Source organism: Leishmania mexicana, chromosome 15, assembly GCF_000234665.1.
Source record: "Leishmania mexicana MHOM/GT/2001/U1103 complete genome, chromosome 15".
Taxonomy (NCBI): domain Eukaryota; phylum Euglenozoa; class Kinetoplastea; order Trypanosomatida; family Trypanosomatidae; genus Leishmania; species Leishmania mexicana.
The window spans coordinates 30,029-57,831 of record NC_018319.1 but is presented as its reverse complement, the minus strand read 5'-3'; the positions used below and the strand labels follow the sequence as shown (position 1 = coordinate 57,831).

At 59.8% G+C, this 27,803-nt stretch overlaps 6 protein-coding genes across 6 annotated transcripts; all 6 read left to right on the top strand.

Annotated features, from left to right (window-relative positions):
• Positions 1–1,460: 1,460 nt before the first annotated feature.
• Positions 1,461–2,009, top strand: LMXM_15_0150 (hypothetical protein, unknown function; the record flags this gene model as incomplete). The annotated part of the gene is made up of 1 exon (XM_003873490.1): positions 1,461–2,009. One exon carries the CDS (start codon positions 1,461–1,463, stop codon positions 2,007–2,009), a length of 549 nt encoding a protein of 182 aa, XP_003873539.1.
• Positions 2,010–6,597: 4,588 nt separating this feature from the next.
• LMXM_15_0140 (conserved hypothetical protein) lies at positions 6,598–7,245 on the top strand (the record flags this gene model as incomplete). The annotated part of the gene is made up of 1 exon (XM_003873489.1): positions 6,598–7,245. One exon carries the CDS (start codon positions 6,598–6,600, stop codon positions 7,243–7,245), a length of 648 nt encoding a protein of 215 aa, XP_003873538.1.
• Positions 7,246–15,717: 8,472 nt separating this feature from the next.
• LMXM_15_0130 (putative ATP-dependent RNA helicase) lies at positions 15,718–17,667 on the top strand (the record flags this gene model as incomplete). The annotated part of the gene is made up of 1 exon (XM_003873488.1): positions 15,718–17,667. The coding sequence occupies one exon, from the start codon at positions 15,718–15,720 to the stop codon at positions 17,665–17,667; it is 1,950 nt and encodes a 649-aa protein (XP_003873537.1).
• Positions 17,668–20,117: 2,450 nt separating this feature from the next.
• LMXM_15_0120 (putative mitochondrial carrier protein) lies at positions 20,118–21,074 on the top strand (the record flags this gene model as incomplete). The annotated part of the gene is made up of 1 exon (XM_003873487.1): positions 20,118–21,074. The coding sequence occupies one exon, from the start codon at positions 20,118–20,120 to the stop codon at positions 21,072–21,074; it is 957 nt and encodes a 318-aa protein (XP_003873536.1).
• Positions 21,075–22,149: 1,075 nt separating this feature from the next.
• LMXM_15_0110 (conserved hypothetical protein) lies at positions 22,150–24,537 on the top strand (the record flags this gene model as incomplete). The annotated part of the gene is made up of 1 exon (XM_003873486.1): positions 22,150–24,537. One exon carries the CDS (start codon positions 22,150–22,152, stop codon positions 24,535–24,537), a length of 2,388 nt encoding a protein of 795 aa, XP_003873535.1.
• A 1,063-nt stretch (positions 24,538–25,600) lies between these two features.
• Positions 25,601–27,295, top strand: LMXM_15_0100 (conserved hypothetical protein; the record flags this gene model as incomplete). The annotated part of the gene is made up of 1 exon (XM_003873485.1): positions 25,601–27,295. One exon carries the CDS (start codon positions 25,601–25,603, stop codon positions 27,293–27,295), a length of 1,695 nt encoding a protein of 564 aa, XP_003873534.1.
• Positions 27,296–27,803: the final 508 nt, after the last annotated feature.

Genomic DNA, 27,803 nt, shown 5'->3' with positions numbered 1-27,803 from the left:
TCTTTGCCGGCGTCTGGCTCTGACATCTCTGTCCACGTCCACACCTTTGCCGGCCTTGCAGACGTGGCTGCACCCTTGCATGCACGTGTAGGGGCATATATGTCAGTGTATGGCTGCCGCTTCGCGTGCGCTTTCTCCTCTCTCGCTTTCCTCCGCGCGTCCGTTACACAGCCGGTGCTCTGGTATAGTTGGTGTGCTTGTTGTTGCTGACGCCGTGGCAGTCCAAGTGCACGAGTCCCCACCCCCGGACCTCTGCTCTAGGTTTGTGTGCTTCGGCATCTTCGCCTGTCAAACCCTTTCTTTCCCTTCCCCAGTGTTGCTGTCGAGTGCCTTTTCTCACCTCTTTTGTTGGATGGTGAGCGTACATGTATGTGTATGTGTGCATCTATGTGGGTGTACGTACAAGTGTGTATGTGTGCGACCCCACCCCCTCCCCTCGCCTTGCTCCCTACTCATCCCTGTATGCGTATGCTTGTCCGCCTCTCTCTATCTACATCACAGAGACGTCTTGTGCGAAGAAAGTGTGCTACGCTGCTTTCGTCGCCTCCAGCTGTGTACGGCGGCATTGCGCTCCCTGTCGCTTGCCGCTGCTGCTGTGGCCCACTGAGCTAGTGCCCTAGTTCCAGCTCGCGTAATCGACGTCAGTGATGATGGTGGAGGTCGATGCATAAACGGTAGTCTACGCCCCTGTTGATTTCACGCCTGCCCCACACGGATGCACAAAACGAAAAGGAAATCCACGCGCTCACAGCCTTCACGGAGCGAGGCGACGCTCGCGCGCCCACAAGCATAGAGGCAGGTCAGGAATTCTGTTAGGCACATGTGTGTTCAAAGATGTGCACCCATGTCTCCTGAGGCTCTCTCTGCCTCTCTCTCTGTGTATGTATCCAACTTCACCTCTTCAACGACAGGCGCACGCAGAAGTTCGCCCTCCCCACGCACCGCCTGACATTCCCTCTCCTACGCCAGTCCAAGCCCACACACGCATTACCTTATTTTCCTCACTCCAGCAACCGTACCGGTCGTCCCCTCCTCCTCGACAGGGCACGCCAACGCAGAGACGGACACACGCACACACACGCATAGCGAGTCCCTCCTCCTTTCGCTCACTGCGTCAAGAACACGCGGGAGAGGCAGAGAGCACGCGGGTCGACTGCAGCAACGACGTGCACACGCGCATATACATCCGTCCACGTTGGCGCAAAGTGAATACATGCGTAGACCGGCAGCCGCCGCACCATCACCACTTTCTGCGCACCTCTGCTGCCACCCCCCGCTCTTTCTCTCGCCAGTGCGTTGCCGTATCGCTTGCTCGGTCACATACTTTTCGCACCCTTCTTCCGCCTGCCCGTCTCTCCGGACGCTTGTGGGTCCTCCTCCTGCCCTCCCCACCCCTCTGTGCGAGCCACCTCTGTCGCTTCGGCAGCGCTCTCTCGCCCCTCCCTCTCTGCGCTGGCGACATGGCCTTCACAACGCGTCACTATATGGTCGATGAGGACTGCGAGGACTTCTCCGATGTGCCGCTGAAGCTTCACTCATTCTTGGAGTTCTTGGATGTTGGGTTGTCCTCCACGGACGGCAGCAACACAGAGCCGCACGTCTCTTCCAACGTATCGGAGAAGAGCGAGGGTGAGTTGCCGGAGTCTGGAATTCGTCGCTTGCTGCGAGTTGCGCCGTTGAAGGCGGCCGCCGACCGCCCGCGCCAGTGCTACTGCCTCGACAATGCCCACTGCATATGCGGGCAGTTCTTTCTCCCACCCCTGCTGACGCGCAATGCCGCAGGGCCTCTGCCCCCGCTGACGCACGGTCTGGCCACCAGCGGCTCCGAGGCGGATGCCGTCAACGCCGCGCACACCTCGTCCACCGCAGCAATGACATCGTTTGGTGAGCCTATGTACATCTCGCTGTGCCCCCACCCTGTGAAGCTCGCGGCGCCCGTGCCGGTGGTGTCACTGACGACGATGTCCATGACGTCTACGAGCACGACGACAACGGGGTGTCGATGCTAAGCGGCACAACAGCGCGTCTCCTTCGTGGAGTTGCGTGGTACCCCTCTCTTGAGGTAGCAGGACGCACGGCGCGCAAGAGAGGCGCGTGGGTATACGCGTAGGCGCAGGCGCGTCCACTGCGAGGGCGGCGTCTCTCTGTCTGTCTGTCTTGCTATCTCTGACCTCTCCGTGTGCCCTACAGAACACCAGAGACAACGAATAACAAAAGACTTGCCTTGCGCCGGTAACGAGTGAAGGCGAGGTGTGTCTGTGTGTCTGGTGCGTTCGATGTGATGCGTCTGCTTGCGTGCCTGTGTGACTGAGTTACGCTTCCCCTTTTCCACGTACTCGGCCTTTTTCTACCACACACGCGTGCATCGACGCTCTGAGAGCGAACATCAGCGAGCGGAAGGAGGTGACGCCTGACTAACACAGACATGCCAACGTCGTCACACAGGCGTGTGTCTGCGCGGCTAATGTGCCGTTGGCGCTGCGGCGCAGCGAGAACATTACAGGGACGCGCGTGCGTGCGTGCGTGGGTAAGGTGCACGCGCTTGCTTGTTGCGGATTTCTTGTCCGCCTCTTCGCTTCCCCCCTTTCTCCCCTTCGTTTCTTTTTATTCGTTCGTTTGTGTGCATTGTGGCGCGCGCCTCAGTGTAGGCATGCATGCATGCCTGACGAGGCAGGGAGGTAGGGAGAGGGGTAGGGATGGACAGACGGCGGGAGGTGAGGTGATGCGGCACCTTCTCTGGCCCACTGACGTTTGCTTCCGCGACGGTGTTGAAGGGGCAGAAGACGAAAGACGATGGTGCAGAGCGTCCACATGCATGTGAACATACACACACACACACGCACTGATGCTCACGACATACAGTTGCCCTGCGTATCCCCGTCTCTCCTCTCCTCCTCCCTCCCTCCTTCCCCACATACCCGCAGACAGTGCCCTTCTCTAAGTGAGCCTCCTCACGTTCATTGCACACACGCATGTACTGCGTGCTTTTATCCTATGTGTAGGCACGTGCGTGTATGTGTGCGCGTTCTTCGTTGTATTTCCCGTTGACATCTGAGCTGTGCATGTCTGCGTGTGCGACCGTATGCCAGTCCGTCTCTCTTTGCGTGTGGGCGCATGGCGCACGCTTTTCTTTGTTGCCTCAGCGCACTCGCACCCCCCTCCCCCTCCCCCACGCCTTTCCGTCATTCCTCCGCCGTATCTGCTGCCCCCTCCCCTCCCCCTGCATCATCAGCGGTGGGGATGGGTGGAGAAAAGGAGTGTCAAGCTCGGTAGAGACTCTCGTGCGCAGGTACGCACTCGCATACAGAGAACGCGCTCAGAGAAGCATGCACACATGCTCGTGTGCGGTGGTTGACCCGGCTAACGCTGATGACTCTGTGCACCGTGTGTACGTGTACACGTGTAAGGACCTTGATCCTCACAGTCGCGGACGTGCACCCAGGCAGATACTCCCACGTCTCCATCATCTGATAACAGATGCCGGCTTACCGCGTCTGCCTAATGGTGTCTTAGAGTAACAGCGGAAGGGGCAAGAGGGCAAAAGGAAAGGAGAGAGGGGGTGGGAGGAGGGGGGAAGGGGATATGGAGTGGAGGGAGAGGGCAGCGACGGGGAAGAGAGCCGGCCGAGTTTGGTGCTCTAACGCTGTGCCATTTTCTTGTGCATTTTTTCCCTTCTCTTTGTAAAAGCCGCCGCGTGTGCATCGACGCCGCGCGGCGTCGTCGCCGTCGCCGCGGTAATGATGTGTCCATCTCCGGGCTCATTGCGCACGCGTGTCTCGTGCTGGCAACGTGCGTGGATCAGCGACAAACCCGCAAGCACATGCTTGTATGTGCCCTTTCACTAAACACGCGGGTGAAAAGGGGAGTCAAGGCACACTGACGGACACAAAAAAGCGCCCGGCGTTGATGCCTCCCCTTCCCCGCCATGCGTCTTGCAGAAGGCTGCAGAAGCGAACTCAAAGGCAGAAAACGAGCCGATCAACTGCCCCCTTTGCCCCCCTCCCTCCCCCCACACACACGTGTGTGTGTGTGCGCGCTACTCCACACGCACGGAGACATGCAGACCGCTGAACTCTCGTTTTCTTTTCCTTTCTCGTCTCTCTTTTCGTCGCTCCTCTTCGGAGTTGGCTCCTCTAAAGACCGTGTCGGCGCGGTTGCGCGTGATGGGCGGGTGGGGCGATCTCTCCGATCATCGAGGGATCCTCTTGCTCGGTCGCCCTTTTTCTCACTTCGTCTTTCTCGAGTTTATTCGTGTACCGTTGCGACTGCACATCAACCCAGATGTATGTATGCGTGTGCATGCATGCACCCTTCTCGCGCTGTTGCGCAGAAGACCTTCTTTTGCAATCTTCACGCAGCATGCGGGGGTTGCCCAGTTGGTGAGTCATGGTGCAGAGAATGGAATGGAGAGGTGATCAGGATAAGGGAAGGGAGGGAGGAGGAGGGGGGGGGACAGCGAGAACGCATGTAAACACGCAGACCTTCTGTACCAACACCCCGCCACTCCCTATCAACAACGGCTTAAAAAAAGTTCTCTCACTGGGATTGAGCAATCTGCAGGCGGAAGGGCGTGGCACACAGCGCTCTCCTTCCCCACCTTCTCTTTCCTTCTCTCCTCATTCCCTGAGTTAAACAAACACCAGGCGCAAGGAAAGATGAGCCTCGGCACCTCAGCGATGCCTGCGCACAGATTCCTGCAGCCCTTCCCTTCTCCTTATCGCTGCGACCGTCTTTTTCGGCTTTAAATCCATGTTTCTCTTTGCTCCTTGTCTCTTCGTCATTTTTTCCCTTCTCTCTCCCCATCCACCCCCACGACCCCACACCCACCTCCTCCCTCGTTGTGTGTGCGTGTGTGTGTTGCCTTTTCGTTTCTTCTCTGTTCGTCTATTCAACAAACCTTTTCGCATCGTCGCTTGTGGCGCTTTTTCTCTTTCGTTTACTTCACCCGCGTGTGCGGCTTTCGTTTTCTCTGTTGCGTTGCCGAGGCTGTTCTCCCGCATTGGTAGAGGAGACAGCGACGCAGAAAAGGATGAAGCCGAAAGGATGCCGTCAGGAGACGAGAAGAACTCTCACGCACGCGAAGCCACACATGCGTTGCCCCCCTTCCCCTCCCCCTACTGAGGGTGAGGCGCATGTTGACGTGTCTGTCTCTCTCTGCCTGTGTGTTCGCCTGCACGTCCCTCTCTCCCGGCCTTCTGTTTCTCCGTGATTTCAGCTGCGTCCGGCTTCTTGGCCTCCCTGTTTCGTTTCCCATTTTTCTTTGCCAGAGCCTTGCTGCGCAGCCCTCCTGGTGCCACCATCTTACTGTAGCTCTGCAGCTTCAATACGCTGTCGCGCCGTGTGGGTGTGCGCACGCCATGGGGGTGCGGCAATGGGCCAACGAACACGGGAGAGGGTTGTCGTGTTGGGCATGCGCACAGACGACAGACGACAGACGACGCTAGAAAAAAGACATACGTCGTTGCAAGCGAAGCGGGAGGGGGAGAAGACGGGAAATAAATTTGGACACATGCAGCGCTTCTGCTTTCCCTACGACGTTCCCTTGCACGGATGGGCTGCTCAGACTCTCACACATTAGCCAAACCCCCCTCCCCCTCTCCACACACATAACGCTCGCACACGCTTTGTCTTTACATAAGTGAAGAAGCGTATGCGCGTGTGCGCGTGAGAGAGACGGAGGTTAGCGGTTGGGCTGATGCTGCGCTGCTGCTGTCTCCTCAGCTATCAGACGATGCGGTTCCAGGCGAAGACTTCTCTCGTGATATATGCGACGTAGACGCTAATTAACAAGACAGAACGAAGAAAGCGGCCACAGAGCGAACAGGTCCGCTGGAGGGGAGGGCGCGCTCTCCACATGGAGTCCGGCTTTGTTTTGTTTCCTTCGTCACAGCTGCAGAGGCCTCCCGCGCACGCTGTCGATGCGACATCACTCAGTGGTAGAAGCCGGGTGAAGGTGGGACGCAGTGCAGCATCTGGTGGTTGCCGGAAGGAGCGTGTCGCTTCACGCCTCTCTCGCAGCAGCCTGCAATCGCGCCGCTGCTGACGTCGTTTTCGTACTCCAGATATCGGCGCCGCCACATCCCTGGAGCCTCCTCCTCTTCCTTCGATGCTGGACTCCGCCACCTCCTCCGTCTGAGTCCGCGCGCACACTGACAGCCCCGCACACCTGCTCATTACCATGTCCTACTTTTTCTCTACCTTTCAACTCGCCACGCCTCCCTCCCCCCTGCCACACCCACACCCACCCACAAACACACACACACACACACACACGCGCCCCGCCTCAGCTGCTTCGCGCCCGCCTCAGCGATCTCACTTCTTTTCTCTCGTCGCTAACACATCTTTCCTTTTCATTTTTCGTTTTTAAAACAAAGCCGCCCGCGTGTGCGTGTGCGTGCGCCATCGGCTCCACATCCATATACACACACACACACAGTATTAAGCTCCGCTTTCGGGCTTACGCGATCGCAGGCAGACACGCTGTCCTGTACCTCCTCCAACTCGACAGGCGTTCTCTTCCCTCTCTCCCTCTCGTTGGGCTCTGCACCAGCAGACACACACACACACACACACGCCCTCTTTTTCTGCGCGGAAAAGATGCCGAAGGCCAACAAGCATGCGGAGGTGAAGCCGTCCAAGTATAAGACGAGCTTGTGCCAGTTCTTCTGCAAGGGCGAGGCATGCCCGTACGCTGGCCGCTGCGCCTTTGCACACGGCGAGCACGAGCTGCAGACCGAGTCGAAGAACGTGGAGCTGCTCAAGGCTACTGGACTGCAGCGCCTCGACGGCTTACGCGCGCAGGAGGGGGTCGCCGTGTCGGAGTCTCACACGCCGTCCATCAACTCCGGTACCCGCAGCGTCACGTCCGAGTCCCAGGGGCTTTCCGAGCCGGCGACCCCGACGTCGCCAACATTGCGCCAGCGCCGTCGAACCGTTATGGTATCCCTGCCGAAGCACAACACGCGTAGCGAGATGTACCAATCCCCGTACAGCGCGACGCTGTACGAACCTTGCTACAGCGAGTACGACCGTGCCGAGTACGGCTACCCCACGCAGCCGGTGCAGCAGCCAGTGTACCATATGTACCGTAACGAGTCGTCGAACGTCAGTCTTTACGCCCCGAGCAACGCGCACGACAACCAGTACTGCGACTGCCGTTTCTCGGCTACGTGCAGCCAGGGCCAGCCATCCAAGTACCGGCACAACCCTTACGATATGACGGGGCGCATTGCGCAGTGCGCGTAAGGGCGGGCGGCCGCCGACTTCCACATGCTACGTCCCGGTAAGGATAGGATGAGCACCACAAGGCGTGTGGTGTCGCAGCGAATACCGAGGCAGTGAAGTATGAGCGTCTCGTGCCTGGTTGTCTCCGCTTCCGTGTGTGGGGTGTCTCTGCGTGTTTGTGTTCATAATCGCGTGCATGAGCGGGTGAGCCTCGCGCTCTCCTTCCCCCCTCCTCGCACAGGATGGGTGCGCGTGTGGCGTCGGGTGGGATGGGGCGGGGGTGGCTTGTATTCGCCGCTATGATGGATGAGCTCTCGCCCCGTCCGCGACCCCCACCTCTCCCTCCCACCGGCTCATCCGTCTCTTTTTCTGCCTTCGTTGCTCGCCTCCACTTCGTGCGTGCCTGTGCATTCTCTCTCATCGCCCGCGTACGCTGGGAGGCGTCTCTCGCCTTGCTGCGGCACGCCTCTCTCCTCCTCTAAACACGCGCCCACAAACCCCTGCTTCTGCGCACACGACGTAAGGCGGGTGTGAGGGAGGTGTGAGGGATGGGGATGGAGAAGATTCTGTAGCGATGAGGCAGCAGCAGCAGCGCTTATAGTGGTTGTGGAGGTGAGTGAGCTGAGAGTATAGCAACTTGGCCAGAGAGGCTTCAACCAGAGGCCGATAGAGTGCTGATGGGGAGCAACGGAGCCCCCCTTCCTCTTTCCGTGAAGGGGGTGATGTAACGCTGTGCGCTCAGCCTCGCACGCACGCGTCACGGTCGGCATTCATCTTCCTCTATATGCACCTTGTTTTACTTCTTAGTTTTGAGGATGGGTGCGTGGCGTAGCTGCTCATCTGACGCCCGTCGTCGGCTCTCCTTCTCTATCTATGGTATCCGGATGTACATACGTGCGTGCCTGTGCATGGGGGTGGTGTTCTGGTTGACGCGATCCATATCTTTCTCTTGTGAAGACTGAGATGACGAGCCGCGCGCACTGGGAGAAGAGGAGCACGGGGGAGCGAGGAAGAGACGGTGTCCGGTATGAAAATGTGAAGTGGGACACCGAGAAGTGGTGGCAGGGCGCTGCTTGCATGTGTATGCGCGGCTCTCGATCATCTCGGTCTTTTTCATGATGCGTTTTTTTTTTCTGTGCTCCTGCTGCGCTCCTCTTGTTCCTCTTTTCCCGTGTGACTGAGTGACGCACTTCATGGGCCTGCTAGCTTTGCGTGCAGCGCATATGTTGCGCATCGAGTCTCTGGTGGCTCTCTCTTGCCAACCCTCTCTCTCACTGCTGAGCCGCGCAAGGGCGGAGCCACGTACAAACTTTTTCTCGCATGCTTCTGCTTCAAAGTTTGTTATGTACCTGTGTGCGTGAAGGTGTAACTCGCCGACGTGGCAACAGTGTCGCGTCTGGTGAGCAGCTGCCTTCTCCCCTTTTTTCTCACGCGCCTGCTGCTCTTTCTTCAACTTCTAACGAAGCAGGCATCGATGCGCACACCCATGTACGCACGCACGCGCTGTCTAAGAATAATTCGCCGGATCGTGCCTTACCGTCTCTGTTCCGCTCTGCTCATGCTTTTCCATTCGCTCTCTTCTATCTATTCCGTATGGGTGCGAGCCTTACCATGACGCACACAGCGAGAGAGAGAGAGGAGGACTTCAAGATGGCAGTAATGGTAGACGGTGCAAGGGAGAGAGGTCATACGGGGAAGACGGCTGATGGCGATGATGGATAGTGGGGGACAGTGATGCACCCATCCCGACAGCCGGCTAGACCTGCTTCCTCGCCACTCTTCCTCTCACCCTAGTCTCCGCATCACACATGCTCGCCCACACGAACAGACACCGACTCCGTCAGAGATGGCGAGCGGCTTTTTCCTCTCCTTCTTTTTGCTTTCTTCTCTCTAAAGTTTCATGTGTGTTGTGTACCATCGTTGAGGCAATGTTCCGCACCCCTCCCCCACCGAGCACGCGCCCCGCTCCCGCCCCTCTCTCGATGCCGTTTCTGTTTCGCTCGTGTCTTTGTGCTTTTCCCTTGTCTCCCCGCTAGCCGTTCGCCCCTCCCGCTCTTGCTTTCTCCCTTGCTCTCGCATGCCGTCCTTGTCGCGTTGCCACAGCGCCACATTTCACACGCGCAGAGGATGATGGCCGCGGCAGCGACACCGACGCACCGAAGTCGAATCTCAAATGGCACGCGAGGGCACGCGTTCAAGTCAGTGTTGACTTACGGGCGTCTTCGCCGCCACTGCGCATGCGTCGATTCGGTCGAGTAAGGCGAAGGAAGAAGGACGAGGCTTCGTCGAGAGAAGATGATGGCGGCTGGGGCACGGGGGGGGTGAGGTGGAGAGTGAGTTGGGGACCGAAGAACACCAAGAGTAACGAGGTCGGCTGCTGTACATCAACCCTTCACCATTTTTTAGGGGAGGGGGCGACAAACAATGAAAATAGTTGACGGATACTGACCAGCTCTGTACACCCCCATATCGAAATACATACACGTCCTGTCTTCCAGGCCATGCCAGCGAGGTGACGGAGACACCTTAAGCATACGTGCGGGATACCTGTCTGTGGGTTTCTGTGCCACTGTTTTCCAGCCTAGCAGCGGTGTAGTGTACATATTTGTGCGTCTGTGCACGTGTTCGTGGATGTAAGACGCTTTGGCAAGCGATGCTTCCCTCTTGAACCGATGATGTGCAAAGTAAGGGAGGAGGAAGACCCTCAGGAATTTCGGCTCCGCAGCAGCATCAGCATTGGTGAGTGACTACATGATGCTACCCCGTCCTTTGCAGATGTTTGTCTCTCTGGTCACCTGCGGTGGCGCACGCGCCATGTGACGCGACTCGCCAGGGTTGCTCCGCCCTCTCTCCCTCTCCCTCTTCCACACGTGCAGCTTCTGCCCGGCTCCCTCCTGGGCTACGGGTGGGGGCGGGGCGCAGCGGGTCTTCGGCTGGCCCCGTTGTGGCAGAACTCAGCGCTGGCCAGCGTGCGGAGGAGTGAGAGGAGGAGAGTGAGGCGGGCATGCCGGCGAAAGAAAGAGTTACTCATAGTTGCGTCATTGGCCGGTTCTTGAGTTCTAGGCAAAGGGTGCGCCGGCACGTGTGTGCATGTGACCGGGGAGGGGCGAGGGCGGAATGGTGTGCCGTGTGCGTGCGTGTCTCTTGTCCTTCGTTCTCTCGTTTCGAATTTTCACTTTGGTAACAATATGGTCGAAACGCGCGAGTGGATGAAAGGGGGACTGGCTCCAGCACAGGGCGCACACCAGGACCAGCAGAGGGGCACACGTTGGGCTTCTCTGGCTCGTTCGCTTCCTCTCTCCCGCCTTCTCCCCACTTGCAGGCATGGACGCGCACCTACGCGCCTTCTCTCCCATCATCGTCTCGGTTCTTGTTTTCGGCTCATCACGACTCCCACCTAGTCCCCCCCTCCCCCGAGACGTGTGTCAGTTGCCCTCCGTCTCCGTCTCTCTCTCTCGCTGCTTGCGATACAGGCCGTGCTGTGTGCGCACGCACGCGCATTGCTGAAATGACGTGCGCATCTTCCTGAGTATGATGCACGGATTTTTCTCTTTGTGTTTATTTTATTTTCATGGTGTGTCACGTACGCGCACACCGTCGCCGCCGCGCTGCCTCCACCTCCTCCTTGCAGCGATTTTGCCCTGCTCACTGCATCACCGGCGTGTTGCACCCTTTGTGGGTGTGCGTGTGCGCGTGTGCGCTTGTTGATGCGGGAGTGCGCGTGCTGGCTAGGTGTGCATGCACACAGGCACGTATTATGCGCGCAAAGCACTTAGAGCAGCACTGATTATTGGAAGGAGGCGGGTGGCTGCGGTTGTGCGAAACTGTTTGCGTGTAGCGGCGGTGCGCAATGTTCGATGTTTACCATGCTTCTTCTTTTTATCTTGTCTCTTCTCGCTCACTCTCGTCTGCTGTGCGGGCGATGCGCTCTGTTTAGAGAGCTTCGTGAAGAGGGGACGCTATTATGTACCACCGTATTCTATCTTTTCCCTGCTCCAGTCCCTTGCATCTGCGCCCCTTTCACACACATCACACACACACACCCGCACACACCCAGCGTATGCGCACGTGCGTGTGTGATGTTGGTGTATTCACGAAAGGTGAAAAGACGAAGAGCGGAGGGTAGAGGATGGCCGCCACACGGCCCCCCTTCCCTCAAAACCCGTCACTCACTCACTCACAAGTACATAGACTTGCCTGCGTCTTCTCTCTGCCTCTCTCTCGTACATATCTTTCTTATCTCTCGTCTTCCCCTCCGCCGCTCCTCTTCGCGCCCCGTGCGTGTGTACGCATGTGAGGCGGTGAGCTGAGGCGGCGACGTGCGGGGTGTGTGCGTGTACAGAGAGAGGGGTGCACGAGAGTGTGATGCCTTGTGGGAGCATAGGATGAGAGAATACTGAAGTCAACACGCACAGCAACGTGAGCGAAGTTGAAGGAGAAACCAGAGCAGGGGTGGGAGCCTAGTGCGTGTGCATGACCTCCCTCTGTGCTTCCTTTCTTCTGCCTTCTCCGCTCTCTCCTTTCATGCGGAGGCGCTGTGTGGTTGCTCTGTCCGCGCTCCCTGTTCTCACCCTTTCATGCGTGCCATTCCTGCGTCGGCGTGCGTGTGCTGGCTGCGTGTCATGCGATCGCTTGCTCAGGGGACCTGGCGAAAGAAGAAAGCCCCAAACATGCGCTTCGACGGCGTCTGTTGCGCACCCCCAGGCCCCTCCCTCAGAGGAGAACTAACTCGGCCTTCAGCGTCCACGGAAAGAAGCCAGCGGCGGCAGTCCGTGTCCGTCACACGCCCAGACACAAACTCGCCGGTGCAACGATCTGCGTGCACCGCTCCAGCCACAGCGCTCTATCACACACGCGCACACTTCTTCTTTGTTTTCCATCTGTATTTCTCGAGAAGACGCCCTGTAGCGCACATGCACACGCGTGCACACACGAAATGCGGCAGCGTGAAGTGTGCATGTCTGTGTGTCTGCGTGCTACTCGACCTTGTCATTTTATTTCTGTTTGGACCTTCCCGCGTTTTGTGTGTATGCGTATCCTTGGAAGAGGAGTAGGGAGGGAGGGGGGTACTGCCCGCATCATTCCTTTGTGCTCGATGCCTCGTCGTCTCCGCCCCCCTTTCCCCATTCAGTGCCGAATCTCTCGCATACGTCGAAGGAGAGCGGGCGCTGCCAACGCCACGCTGAAAATACAACTTTCTTTTTTGGTTTCACGTGTTCCCCTTTTCTGCCATACAGAGCATGGGCTCAACGCCACTCCACACCACCACTCGCCAGCCTGCTACAGAAGGCCCCGTCGCCTCGTGCGAAGCATGCCGCTCACACACGCGTCGCCGCCATGCAGCCGTCCCAGCCAGCTGAGAGCACGGCCTCTGCCTCACACTCTACGCACCACCGCGCCGCGGGTCGCCTCGCAGCCGCTCCCATCATCCCGGTCGCCACCCGGTGCATCCCCCTCGGCGTGGCGCGCAGGCTCCCCCATCCCGTAGGCAGTGAGGGCCGGGTGGGGTGCGCTCGAGTGAGGTTGGCGCTGTGCCCGTCATGCGGGCGCACCAACGCGTGCACCGTTGCAGGGCGCCCCGATGCCGCGCCATCCAGCGCCTGACTGCCGGCATATCGGCGGCGGCGCATCGCTGTGGCCTCCGCACGTGCTAGGCACATGGGCCTGCCACCGGCCACAAGCGGTTCCGGCACTGGCAGGATGGGGGCGTACGGGAGACCCTGGGATGCCATGCACCGAGAAGTGTGGGTGGGTGCTCTTCGTCAGAGTGAAGTAGCCACAATTTTTTTTTTTCGAAGGAGAGATGAATAGGATAGACGGGCTGATGCGAAAACTAACACGGGAGTACTGTTGTCGAGGCTGTTCATGGCGAGTGGAGGTGTGAGAGGCAGACAGCTGATCCCTATCGCTTTCCTTGCCTCTCTGCACGGCTTTGTCTTCCTTGCTTCCTATGCTCTTTGTACGTTTTCTGTTTGTGTGTCAGGGGTGTTGCCAACATCCCTCAGTGATGCGCTGTTTCTGTGCAAGCCGGGCTCTGCCCTCCACTTTTGCCTCCCTCCATTACCCGCGCGAGCTCACACGGAGGCAAGCAGCTCTCTGCTTCATCACTTCTTCGCTTTCTCGTTGATCTTGTGGCTCGCAGGGAAAACAGAACACACTCACTCACTCCCTCACCCCTGTCCGAGCCTCTCCGCTTTCTCCTCCTCTGCCCCTTTCTGCTCTTGTGTTTTGTCTCACTGCTCACGCGCAGCCGATGAAGTAGAGGACACCACAAGGCGAGAGGGGCAGAGAGCGAGAGGCAAGGCGAGGGTAACGGTTGGCGCAGCAACGATCTGCCAATACGAGACGGCACGCACAGCAAGGCGTGGATGCGTATCCGGTGCTGCGAAGTGCACAGGACCAAATCCGCCATCATCTTGTCGCCACTTTCTCTTTCTTTCGCTTTTCGGTTCTCTCCTATTATGCGTTTTTACTTGTGTGTGTGTGTGCCACAGGTCACGAGCGTACTGAACGTGCATCTGGCCATGCTGCAGCTTTCTCTGCGGCCGTCCTTCACCCTGCGCGCATCTTCTGGGGAGCCTTTTTTCTGTTGTTTCGTTTTGCGTCAAAAAACCTCCTCTTGTACCGCCTACGTTGTGCGGGCGCGTCTTCTCCCAGTTTTCTTGTTGTGAGGGTTGACGAGGGGTGGGGGGGGGACGAGTTCATCGTCGTCGTGGGCCGGACGGCTAAGCTCCTTTCACATGCGCCGCTCTGTCTTGCTTGGTGTGCACTCGGACATGCTTGTGGCCGAGCTAATGTGTGTGTGTGCATGGGTGTTCACGCGTCTTGTGCCATGCTTTTGTTATCTAGGGTTAGCCATCACTTTCCGCTTGCTTTCGCAGTGCCTTGTCTTCACGCCTCCTCGTGGCGCACGTCTTCTCTTGCACTCTCTGTCGACTGACTATATGGAACACTTCACGCACGCACGAAGGGAGCGGGCGGAAGTAAAAAGACAGGAGAACACACAGCAGAAGAGGAGGGGCGGATGCGTGTGCCCATGACTACGGGCGTGCGTGTGGAGGTTGGGTGCGGTGGCTGAGTGAGGGACGTCTCTCTCTGTTTGTGTGTGTCTTGTTCTCCATTGAGTGTCCATAAGCCGCACACACACACACACACACACATCTTTCGTTCCATCGCGCATGCAGCCCCCTCCCCTCCACTCCTCCTCCACCGGAACGCCATATCCAGACCCGCCCACTGCTTTGACGCAGTGAGCATGGCGACATCTAATTATTTAAAAGCCAACCGATATCTTTCTTTCTTTCCCTGGTGCTATCTGACTCTGTTGTATGCCGTACATATACACGCAGCCGCGGAGACAAGCACCAGTCCATCGCACACGTGTACGCAGAGGCGCTGTGGTGCTGCTGAGGCGCTTACGAATATCAAAAAGAAAAAAACTCTGAAAAAACGACAAGAAAGCGAAGAAACCACCGGTGTAGCGGTCCCCTGGCCTTCATGGGCAGAAGGGGGCATGTTCAGGCAGCACACCCACACACACCCACACACGGCCGCCCCAAAACTGAGATGACAGTTGCATGTGTGTGCGTGTCTGTATGTGGATGGCCAAGGGCGTTGCCGCAAGCTCTAGGCGCACTCGCCCTTTTCTGTCTTCCTTGAACGGGCTTCACGTGGTTCTTCCTCTCTGAGCACCGCCGTTGCAGAGCGGGCTCAGGGCGGGGGCAGGCGTGCCGCACAGGGAAGGTAGGCTTTTAGTGTGCCTGTGCACGTTCGTGCGAGTGACCATGCGTGTGTGCTTCTCGTTCACGCACTGATGCAACGGCATTCTTTTTCCTCTCCGCCCCGTCCCCTTTCTCCTCTCTCTCCCAACCTCCACCGTACCCCGGCACACTGCCCTCGATGCATTGACTACGATGCTGCTTCCTCTGTCTCGGCTCTCTCTCTATCGCACCCCTCTGCCGCTGTCGCTGCAGATTGAATCCACCGGCACCCTCCCTCTCTCCCCCGCTACACCCATTGCGCAGGTCGCACGGCGCAGTGTTTCTTTCCAGTTTCTCTTTTCCCGCTCTCCTTGAGCGCTGAAAAATAGACGCGCGCAGCTCTGACAGCATGCGAGGCCGCGGACGCTCATCTGGAAGTCGCGGCCGCGGCGGTGGACAGCGTTCCTATGGTGCACGCGGCGGGTATCGTGGCGGGGGTAGCGGCGCCAGAGCTGCACACGCGCCTCGGGGTACGGACTCGGCCGCGCAGGCGTCCGATGAGCTCTTGGAGAACACGTCTTTGTTCTTTAGCGGCCTGACGGGCGGGCGCGGCGCGGCGCAGGCAGCAACAACTAACGGCGCCGCCGCCGCCTCGTCTGTTGCGTCTCCATCGTCGCCGCTCTCCTCAGCGATACCGTCGGAGGGCGGCGACGGGACTGCACAGTGGCGCACGGCCGGGGCTGCTGGTGCCGCTGCGACCATCGAGGGCAGCGAGCAGACACAGGAAAAGATCATGTGGCTGGAGCTGGGGCTGTGCAAGGCTCTTATCCGCGCTGTGTCGCACCTGGGGTACATTTCTCCCACACCAGTGCAGGCGGAGGCCATTCCTGCGGCGCTGCGCGGGGCGGACGTGTGCGCGCGAGCCGTCACGGGATCCGGCAAAACCGCTGCCTTCTTGCTACCACTAGCGCACCTGCTCCTCACGCGGCAGCCGCAGAAAGCAACCACGATGAACAGTCGACGCCGCTTCATCCGGGCCGTTGTGCTGCTGCCGACGCGGGAGCTCGGCGTGCAGTGCCAAGACATGCTAGCGCAGCTCCTCCAGTTCACTTCGGGGCTGACGGTGGCGCTGGCTATCGGCGGTGTCGCGCCTGCCGCGCAGGAGGCCGCGCTGGACGCGGTGCCGGATATCCTGGTGGCAACCCCTGGCCGGTTTGTCGATTACATCCACAACTACAAGAACGGCGCCGGTCTCGACCTAACCGGGGTGGAGGTGCTGGTGCTGGATGAGTGCGACAAGATGCTGACGGTCACTCTGCAAGATCAAGTGCTGGACATCCTGCAGCACGTCCCGGAAGAGACGCGCCAGGTGCTCATGTTCTCTGCCACCATGACGAAGGAGGTTGATGAGTTCGCCAAAGAGCACCTTTTCAAGCCCATCAACGTCGATATCGGCCACATCGCCTTGCAGTCGAAGCTCCGGCAGCAGTTTGTGCGCATCCGCACCATCCCTGCGACGTCGACGTCGACTGCCGACAACGTAGATGGCGCCGCTGCCACCACTGCAGAAGCGGCAGCGCAGGACAGCGAGATACCGCGTGAAAAGCGACTGCGCCAGAAGCGGCGCCGAGCAGAGCGGGCGTCGGCTGACGACGCAGAGGACGGGCGGGACGGCGCTGCCGCCGTGGAAAGCGAGCAGGAACATATCGCCAAGGTCAAGACGCGCTACCTCGTTGCCCTTTGCCAGAACTACCTAAAGGACAAGACAATCATCTTCTGCCGCTACCGCACCACCACGCATCGACTGGCTCTCGTGTTCAACGCACTGGGCCTGCCTGCTGCGGAGATTCAGGGCAACCAGCTGCAGGCAGAGCGCTTTCAGGCCTTCGAGAAGTTTGCGCGCAGCGAGGTGCGGTACCTCATCACCACCGACGTGGCGTCGCGTGGGCTCGACATTCAAGGAGTGGCCACGGTGCTCAACTACGACTTGCCGCCGACTCTCACTGCCTACATCCACCGCGTGGGGCGCACCGCGCGCATTGGTCAGACCGGCACCGCGGTGTCCCTCGTGCATGAGGTCGAGGATGCCGACATCATGCGCAAGATCCTCTCGGTGAGCGGCGCCATCAACGAACATCAGGTAGCGACTGTGAAGCGCCGCGATGTGCCGGATGCGCTGTTGGCCAGGGCGACCAAGGACGTCGACGACGTGTTCCCGCAGGTGCGTGCACAACTGGCGGCCGAGCAGCTTGAGGAGAAGATTACCCAGGCCGAGAAGCGCTACGGCACCGCCAGCGACGGCTTCCTCAACGAGGTGACGACAAAGGCGAAGCGGGAGTGGTGCCTTAGCCGCGAGGAGCGCAAAAAACGCGACGAGGAGGCGCGCCGTCTGTACGAGAAGGAGGCGGAGGTGACTATCAACCACTTCCAGAACGAGCTGTCGAACTTGGAGCGGGAGGAGACGGAGATTCTGCAGCGTCAGCGCAAGGTGCGCCGCGTGGAGCGGGAAAGGAAGATGCACGAGACGAGCAAGATCAAGGCCCGTGCACGCGAGCTGCGCGCGAAGAGCGAGAAGAAGATCCAAGCCGGCGTCGTGAAGAAGCTCAAGCAGCGAAAGATCCGCCAGGCTGCCAAGGAGCGGCGTGCCGAAGCTCGCGCGCAGAAGGGCGTTGCTCCCTACAAGCACGGCGACGGTAAGCAGCGCAACAAGAAGTCTCGCCATAAGCGCATGAAGAAGCACTGAGAAGGCAGCAGTGGTGGCGGACATCGGCAGGTGTAGACGTGGGCTGCAGGGAAGGGGCAGAGGAGGCTGAGAAGGGCGGTGGCGACGCGGAGTTGCTAGCGTCTCTATGTGTGTCGTTGCGTGTGTGCATCTTTTCTGGAGCTAACTGGTGCTCTCTTGCGCTGTGCCGGGAGTCAGCCCTCACCCTAGCGAGGGATGCCCGCTCGTCTCCTCTGTTCGCTCGGTCTTTGTTTGATCCACCTTCCGCGCTTCCCCCATACACCTTCCCACTCGCACCGCCCACGCATGCAGGGTGTGTGGGAACAACTGTATGATCACCTCTACTACCAGTTCAGCCATTGAGTGGGAAGGGTGGGGGTACTCTTGAGAGTAGCGGCTGTGCAAGTCCTGAAACGGGGCCCATGCTGCCCTTCTGCTCGCCTCTCTCCGCTCCTGCACATCACGAGGCCGTGCAGGGAGACAGGCGCCTCCCCCTCCCTGCCTCCAACTACGTAAGATACGACTAACGTATAACAAGAAGAACAAGGCGACGAACGAGGAGAAGGCGAGCGACAGCGCACGGCTACACGCGAAGGCCGCCTAATGCTACCCTACCACCGGGGATAGCCGCCGGTGCTAAAGGCGGGCAAAAGAAACAGCGAAGGACATGCTGGATGACCCTCCCACTGGGGCCAACGCTGCTGTCCGCTTGTTGGGGGGCACTGCACACAGATCTCTCTCGTAGTGCGTGCAGGCAACGGCAGCCCTCTCACCCTTCCGTTTCCCTCTTCCTCCCATTCTCCCTCTGTCGTCTGCTCTTTGTCTTCACTCTTGTCTTTTGTTCACAGCGTCCCGCCGACGACCGTAATGGCGGGAGGGCGGGAAGGGAGGGGACAGGTGAGAGGCGGGGTCTCTGGGTGGCTTTCTCCTCCCCGCCATGACGCTCTCTTTTTGGGTTTGACCCTCCTCCACTGAGCATGGGTGGACTGGAGAACGATAAAGTAGTGCACGGTGTGGTGGCACACTCGCGCGTGCTCAGCGTGTACAACTCCTGCTTTCATTCCATTTCGTCTTTCCTGAGCAGCACACTGCTGCCCCCGAAACACTCCTCGAGAAGGTGTCACACAGATTCGCGCGCACGCCCCTCCCCCTCCCCCGCGCAGATCGCCGTTTTTCTTGCAGCTGGTAGCTGCGTTGGGTAGCCCGGCCAGCTATGGGAATGCCACATGCTTCAGATGCGGCGGTTATTGCAAGGATGGTTGGCTGTGCTTTGAACCAGGGATCAAGCACCCCCTCCCCCTCGTCTTCTCCCTCGTGGAGCACCTTGACGCATATGGTAAAGCTCGCTCAGTGCGATATCGGAGTTCAGGTAAGTATGGCTTCGTCTCTGACATAGCTGAGTGTGCCGTGAGTGCGAAGATGATGAGGGGGGAGGGGGGAAGGCGCCATGCATACCCAGCAAGCGAGATGTGCTTGATGAACACGCGGTCGACAGTAGCAGTGAACGACTGCGGGGGTGGGGACAAGCTGTGGATGTCATGCAAGGGAGAAGGCGCCGTGTCCCCGCTGAGGGGATGCCCTTTTGTTTTCGCATTTTTTTCTTCGGGTCCGACGAAAATGATCTGCTTTCTGCGACTGATGGCGGGTTCTCAGCCCTGTGTGCCTCTATCGAAATCGTGGCAACCTCCGATATCTGAAGGCTCTACACCGCAGATTCGAACGAGAAGGGATGAGGAGCGGAAGATGTGAGCAGGTACCGGCTACCTCCCTCACGAGAAGCTCTTTCTATCAGATGCGGCGGTTCTTGGGGGAGGCAAGTGCAGCAGCAGTTCACCATCATCCTTGTGGACCACGGAAAGTCAAATCGTGGACGACGGAGATGTTGCACGTCAGCGTGTCCGCTCCCTCAATCCACCGAAGATGTCTCTACCTCTTTGTTGGCCCCTTCCCTCTACCGCCTCTCGCCTTCTCCTTCCTCTCCTTTGGGCGCAGTTCTATCGCACACAGAACGTCATTCATGTAGGTAGAGCTGCAGCCACTGCGACGCATACACGCACAGATCCATCAGCACCCCTACAGGCGCACACGCATTGAAACGCACGCGGCGTGACACACACTCTCTTTCTGTCTGCCTGACTCCCCTTCTTTTATACAGATTACGTTCTCGTCGAGGGTTGCGTGTTGGGTCGTTCCCCACCCCCTCTTCGATACGCACACATATATATATATACACTCCTCCTCATCTTCCCTTTTCTTCGTCGTCGCCCGCCTCGTTTGATGCTGTTGCTGCGGCTGGTGCCCTCTCCTTCGCACCTGACGCCCGCCTTACACACAACTCTCCGTGCATTCCCCCTCCCCCTCCCTTCTTCCTCTTCATGTGAGGTGGACTGTGCGGTTTGACGTGAAGCGGGGCACATAAACGCATACGCACGCGCACGCTCTCTCCCCCCTTTTAGCCCTTCTCGTACGTCATGACATCCACGTCGCGCGCCGAACGGGACAACCTAGTCTCCGTTTTCGCCGGCGGGTTCGCCGGCGTCTGCTCGACGTGCGTTACCAACCCGCTCGACACTATTCGTGTGCGCTTATCGGCCGGCCGGTCTGCCACAGGAAAGCCGCACAAGAGCCTGCTCATTACAGCACGCGAGCTCTTCAAAGAGGGCCTCTTTCACGCCTTCAGCCGCGGTCTCGGCGCCAACATCATGGCCTCCATACCATCCAACGCCATCTACCTTCCCACCTACCGCTTTCTCAAGGGTGAGCTCGGCGATTCGAGGGTGAGCGAGCAGGTGCGACCGATGATCTGCGCCTTTGGTGCCGTCACGGCGACAAACCTGACCCTCTCCCCGCTGTTTGTGATTCGGACCCGGGTGCAGGTTGACGACAAACTCACGATCCACCAAGTGTTGAGCGATGTCATGCGCCGCGACGGCATGCGGGGCCTCTACCGCGGCACAGTCACCAACATAGCTGGCCGCTTTGTAGAAGAAGGGTGCTTCTGGACCGTGTATGAGCTGCTCAAGCGTGTGACGCACGAGGGAAGCTTCGGCGAGCGCGGCTTTTGGTGGTCCTCGGCGGCGACGGTGTCCTTGACGATGATAGCGAAGTTAGTTGCAGTGGGGATTGCGTACCCGTACAACGTCATCATGAACCACCTGCGCACGGTGAACAAGGTGACGGGGGAGCACGACTACGTGCGGGTGGTGCCAACAGTGCGGCACATTTACGCGGCGGACGGCTTCCTCGGCTTCTACAAGGGTTTGGCCCCGCAGATTCTACGCAGCGTCATTAGCAAGGCCACGCAAATATACTCGTTTGAGCTGGTGCTGTTCACTTATGCCCAGATGTACCACCGCAAGCCACTGCCAGTCTCGGCGGTGCTTATCATCGACCCTGTCGCCGAGTCCGACGGATCAGCAGCCGAGTAGCGCATTAGAGGCGACAGGGAGAGAGACAAGAGAGAGTGGGGCCGTGAGTAAAGGACGGGCAGTTCTGCTACGAGAGGGGCCGGGAGGGACTCTCACGCACGAGGCGGGGCGACGCTGCCGGTCGCTGTGCGTTCTTTTTCACATCACCGCCTCCCTGCCTTTCCCTCCCCTCTCCCCCTCCGCTCCCTTGCCGGCCCTCTCCGCAGGCACGTGTGCGCTCGCACACAGGAGGCACGTGGAAAGAAGAGCACGGCACGTTCAGCATAGAATCTGAGTCGCCATAGTTGCAAACATGAGCGAATGTGGGAGGGGAGGGCGGGGTGTGGTGACCACCCTTCGCTTCTTCCCTATCCACGCGCTCACTTGCCTTCTCTACGTCTCCACCCCATCACACGGGCCCTCTTCCCCCGCACACGGAGGGTGGGGGTGGGGCAGACATTGTAACGCGGAGGAACAGATAACACCAACATCCACAGACACAGACACAGTCACAGACACATACGTCAACGCTGCGAAGACACCATCGTGTGCAGTGAGCAGGTGCGTCTCGAGCAAAGGAACAAGGAGGGTGAGGGAGGGACTCTGCCATGTCTCTCTCGCCTCTCGCTCTCTCTCTGTCCGTGCGTGTGGGTCACTCGCTGCTGTTGTTGACGATTGCAGCCGCGATGACGACGGTGTGTGTGTGTGGCGCCTCTGTGGTGTCATCTCTGCCACGGCGAGCACGTCAACAAGAATCGTCAACTGTGGGCAACTCTTAATGCCACCTGCCCCGCAGGAGGAGGCCTGCGCGCAAGGAGACACAGAGCGCTGCACGGCTCACTTGACAGCCCCGGGCACATCCCTTCCGCGTCTCTCTGTTTGAACGTCTCCGGGCCATCTTTCGCCTCCCACCCGCCAACTCCTTTGTTTCCTTCTCGCTCTCGCCTTTCATTTTTCTCGTGCTGTTGCCGCGGACTGGGTGGTGGTGGTGGCGGTGGTGGGCGGACATCTCTGCCTCGTACCTCATCGTGTATGGCAGCAGCAGCGCCCATGCACACGCACAGTGCTGTAGGGACTCCTACCTTCTCTTGTTGCAATGAAGGCAGCTAGCGCCGCTGCCCTAGCGGCACAGACGAAAATGAGCGCAGAGGCCGAGGCAGCCGCCGCCTCTTCCTCGTGTCTTTCGCTCCTTCAATACGGTGCCTCGCTCTACGAAGCACACACGCACCTGCCCGAAGCCGCCGCGGCGCGGCTGCCCCTCAACCGCTACGCTGACTACCTGCGTCATTTTGGCTTTAGCATGGAGCGGGAAAGCAGGGGCGCGGCTGCCCCCGGGACGACGGCGGCGCTCGACCGCACCAGTTCAAATGACAAGGCGCAGGTACCGCTAGACGGGCGTCGGGGCAAGGGGGTGGAGACGGACACCGCTTACGATCCCGTAGAAGTCGCAGGCTGGGGCCTGCCAGAGGCCCTGCGATGCGAAGCGGATTTGCGGTGCAGCGTCGTTGGCTCGCTGAGCGACGCCACGGAGTGGTCGGCGATTGCGAAGCAGCTGGTAGACCCCTTTATGACTGTCACGTGGCGGCAGATGGCCACGCAGTGCACCATGAAGAAGGCGTGCTGCGTGTACATGTGGCTGTGTTCTCACATGACGCTGCAGGTGAGCGTGCCAGGAGCTGTAGAAGAAGCAAAAGAGGACAGCGGAGGTGTCTCGATGGTCGGTCTACCGTCCGCGGCGAAGGCGGCGACGTCAGCGCGCAAGTCCAACCGCCCGGCGCGCAAGGTGAAGGAAGTTCCGACAACGCTAGAGCCCGCCGCTCCCCCTGATCCATTATTAGTGGCCCTACAGACGCGGCGCGCTCCAGCGCCGGTTCTGGCAGACGTGTACATGCGCATGCTGACCAGCGTCGGCGTCTCGTGCGAAGTTGTGGTGGGTCAACTGAAGGGCGCGGCACCGGAGGAGGCGTTTGAGTGGAGTTGGAATTTGGTGACGGTGGACGGGAGGCAGTACCTTGTGGATGTGTCGGCTGCCTTGTCGAATGGGGTGCTGCGCAGTGCTGCGTCCCATTCCGATGTGCCGTCGTCTGTGGCGTTGCCGGAGGCGGGTAAAGGACAGCGAGCGGGCAACGCAGCGGGTCGTGGCAAGGCGCTCGCCCAATCGCAGTCATCGCCGTCGGCGGGGCCAGGGGCGGCGCCGTGGAATGAGTCCGTTCAGCTGCTACCCGTTACCCCGGAGAGGCTTCGGCGGGAGTTCTTTTTCTTTGCTCACCCCACCTACTTTCTTGCCTCTCACCTCCCTGCAGACCCCGCAAAGGCGCTCGTGCGAACAGCCATGAGGGTAGTGCAGTGGGGCGTGCGGCCGCGCCTCACACCTGCTTTCTACCACTATGGGCTTCAGCTGTCCTCCCACAAGACGCACTGCGCCTTTGCCGCCAGCGGGTCGCCGTCGTACGTGTCGTTTGTGAATCACTACTCCAGCACAACGGAGCTGTGCTGCGTTCTGTACATGGGCACGCTCCGGACCCTTCCTGAGGATCTTTCGCAGACAGCACCCCTAGGGGCGGAGTGGGTGTGGCACCAGTGCGAAGAGAGCACCAGCACGGACACCTTCACCCTCACTGTGCCACAGGCGGGCGACTATGTACTGGTTATTGGAGCGCGGCCGATTCGCGCTGACCCATACAACGCCGTGATCACCGTCGCTAGAGAGGCGGCGTTCGCGCCGGTGGTCTCGTACGAGATGCGCGTCGGCTTCACGCCGAGCAGCTCCCCAGTGCTGCCGCGCCAGTACCTGTCGCCATCTGTTTGCCGCCTCATAACTCCGTTGTGCTCGCAGATCTTGCCGGGGAAGCACACGTTCTGCGTAATGCCGTCGTGCAGCAACGTGCTGGCAGTCGCTGTCGTGAGGTTTGTCGCCGCAGCGGCCGCCCGGACGCTTCTCTCGTTTTTGCCCTTCCAGCCTCGCAGCGCTACGTATGAGGGCCGCGTGGACGTGCGCATCGGGGACGGCGTGGAGGTGTGGGTGCTGTACGGTGCGCCGGATCGAAATGGCCAGGAGCTGAGCCAGCGCGCTGCAGCTGCAGCACCACCGGAAGCGGCAGCGACGGCCTGCGCGTCGCCCACCCCAGCCGCGAAGTTCAAGGCGACCGACAAAAAGAAGAAGGAGGCCTCGGCTAAGCAGCAGCAGCAGCAGCAGCTCAGCGCGCTGGAGTCACAGCTCACCTCCCTCACGCGGGCGCTGCAGAGGGGTGAGGTATTCCAGCGCTACGTCGGCGGCATCGAGGTGCGTCACTTCATTTCCCCTGCCGTAGTGGGTATCATTCAACCGCAGCCGATGGTCGAACAGGAGCAGAGTATCACACTGCGCCGACTGGCTGGTGTGACGGATGCGCTGCTGCGCGAGGCAGAAGAGGTGTTGCGACGCCAGCTGGCTCCCGTAGGCAGCTACTTTGGCGCTGTAAAAGCCGCTGCAGCGAAGTCATGAGGGAATACGAGAAGAGAACAGCGCTACCGCGGAGGTACTGGGCGCAGAGGAGATGTACAGATGCGCGCACATGTTGACCCCACCGCTGCACTGCAGCACACGCGTACAAGGTCGTGTGTATGTGTCTGGATGCTCCCGCCAGCACATGTCTCTCTCCGAAGGGGTTGCAGCATCCGCCGAGGGCTAGACAGGTTTCCATGGTCGGTGCTGAGAGCGATCCCACGAGAGAGCCGCTAGAAAGGCAGACAGGGAGTCAGCTGAGCAGGCGAGAGGGCAACCGTAGGGGTGAGGGGCACATGGCACTCTGGAGACTCACATGCTCAAGTGAGCATCCGCCGCACCGCTGAGATGGGGAGGAGGAGGGGGGATATCATCGGGCTCTCCGACGGCCTCATGCCCATCTTCATTCTCGTCTCCTCCCTCCCCCGGTGTTTCGTCATTTGCCATTGCCTTTTCTTCTTCTACTCGATGTGCAGTATTGCGTGCCCGCAACAAGCGGCGCCGCATGACTTTCTGGATCGCACTTCTCCGCCACGGAGACAGCGAGAAATAGAAGCGAAGGTAAAGATGGTTGACTTGTGCGTGCGCAGACCCGAGTGACTGTTGATGCGCTGTCTTCCCTCTCTCACGTGCCCACCCTCGGTTTCTCGGCACTGGCGTTAGCACTGTAGAAGTGACAGCCGCGTATGCGTACGGGGTACGTTCTGTGCTCTCGTACAGTGACCGACTCGGGGGCTTCGCTGAGCCTGTAGCATTGATGCAGTGCCCAGTGACCGCGCGTGCCGCGGGTAGTGTCATGCGCCGCTCCTCTGCTACCCACCGGTGCTCGTATAGTTCTGCGCCCTCCCCACCATCGCTGCCGAAAAACTCATTTCTTTTCTCCCTTGCGTCACTAGTGCAGTTTTCTGAGCCACTGCCGCTTTGGCCATCGCAGCCGCCGGCTCTCCTCTGGCGTGTCGTGACTCGATCTCTTTCCCTATCGAAACGCTCCTCGGAAGAGCAGGAGACGCCAAGACGCGCTGTAGAGTCCTTTCTTCTCTCAAGGGCGCCTGCACGTGACTTCATGCAGTCTTGCGCGGTGATCGGCTGTGGGCCAGCTGGAATGGCGGCCAGTACGGTGCTGCGGCAGAGCGGGTTGCTCGTCACGTGCTTCGATCTTGCCCCCGAGCCGGGCGGCATCTGGGCTCACAACGCACGCGACATCTTCTCCAGCCGCGGATGCGTCTCTCCCATTTACCCGTCTATGCGCTGCGTGCTGCCCAAGGAGCTGATGGCGTTTAGTGACGTCCGCTTCGACTACGCCGTCGCGCAGTTCCCGCACCACACGGCTGTGCAGCACTACATGCACCAATACGCTGCACAGAAGGGCGTGCGCTGTCTCACGCGGTTCAACACAAAGGTGGAGTCCGCCCGCTTCAACCCGGCGGACCGCATGTGGAAGATCATATCCGTGAACGTCGTGAACGGGGATGTGATGGAATGGTCCTTCGACAAGGTATGCGTGTGTACCGGGCAGACGCAGGAAGTACGCTTCCCCGCCGGAATGCGGGAGGTACTTGAGGGGTACGTGCGCGAGGGTGGAGAGGTGCACCACGCCGCGCACGTGAAAGACTTCCGCTCGTTTCACAGGAAGCGCGTCGTCGTCGTCGGCAACGGCGTCTCCGCTTACGACTACTGCGTCGAGCTAAAGCGGATGGGGGCAGAGGTGTACCAAAGCATCACCGCAGCGGCCCCCACCTCGGCATCATCTGGTCCTCAGACAGGCTTCGCGAGCTCCTCGCTCACTGCCGAGCTCTGGAAGGACATGGCGGCGGCGCCGTGGGGGCGCGGGCTGGCGACAAAGGAGGTGTCGGATGTGCGGGTGGCCGCCGACGCCGTCACGCGCCTCGCCGGCCTCGCGGCTCGCCTCCCGTGGCTGCGCAACGATGTGCACGCGGCGAACGATGTGGTGCGCAAGTGGCTGCGGTACCGCAATATGCGGCTGGAGGTCATCCCAGCGGTGGGGCTGCCGCTTGACAACGACGGGCGCGGGCTGCGCTTTGCTGCCGATCCGTCGGTGCGGCGGAGCACTGCGGACATTGTGGCAGAGGCGAAAGAGCGCGTCGGTCACCTCGACGTGTCGTCGGCCGCGCCGTCGGCGGAGGTGTTTATCGACAAGGTCGATGCTGTCATCTGCGCTACAGGGTACAAGCATCGATACCCCTTTCTGCACCCCGACGTACGCCGCGCCCTGGAGGAGGATCAGCTTCTGCTCACTTCGTCCACCTCATCGTCTCCGTGCAGCGCCTCGAGCGACGCGGCAGGCGGTCCTCCAGCGGCCAGCCGCCATGGACTTTACCTGGGCACACTTTGGTGCGCCGAACCTTCGTTGGCGATGGTGGGCTATCAAAAGGACCTGCTGCCCCCCTTTCTGTTGTTTGAGGCACAGGCGCGCTTTATCGCGTACGCTTTCACTCAGCGTGTGCCGCTCCCCGACGGCGCGGAGGCAATGCGTGTGAAGGAGGATGGTTTAGTGAGGGCAAACCCCGCCCTGGCTGACCTGTACAGCGGAGACGGGGTGGGGCTGCACTCGGCGGCGTACTTCAACGTCCTCCAGCACGAGCTGGGCGTGAGCTCCCGCGACACATACACCGCCAAGGTGCTGCAGCGACACAAGTGGCTTCTGCGCTCCACACTGGTGCGCATTTACCACAAGTGCCGCTCTATGGCGCCCCTCAAGCGCAAAGAGCAGCACCTGCTGTTTAGTAACAAGATTTAGCGATGTGGCGAGGTGGGTCCGTCGGGTGGCTGGGTGTGGGGAGCGCAGCAAGACGCAGTCGGAGGGACCTTGATGGCACATGCAAGGCAGTGGGTGGGGGTGGATAGAGAGACAGCAGTGCGTATGCACATCTGCGTGAGTGAGCCTCTCGGCTTTGTGATGCGTCGCGGAGCGCGCCCTCACTGCGCCCACTCTCGCTGTCTCGCAGCTCTCCTTGTATCTGTTCGCCTCCGCCGCCGCTTCCTCTGGTCGTTCGGATGTTCGTATATGTGTTGCTTCTCGCCGTTACCGCCTGCACCGTGGCTGTCGTCGTTTGTTTTTCTGCTGTCGGGCAGCCGCCATGCACAGACTCAGCCAGACGTCTCTGGCGTATCTCTCCCCGTCTTCCCTTTGTCTTCACTCTGGCAGCCGCCAAAAAAAAGGCAGATGCAGTCGCACACACACGGTTATCCGCGATGCACCATCGGATGTGTAGAGAAGCAGAGGATGCGTGTTGAATGCATTGCGA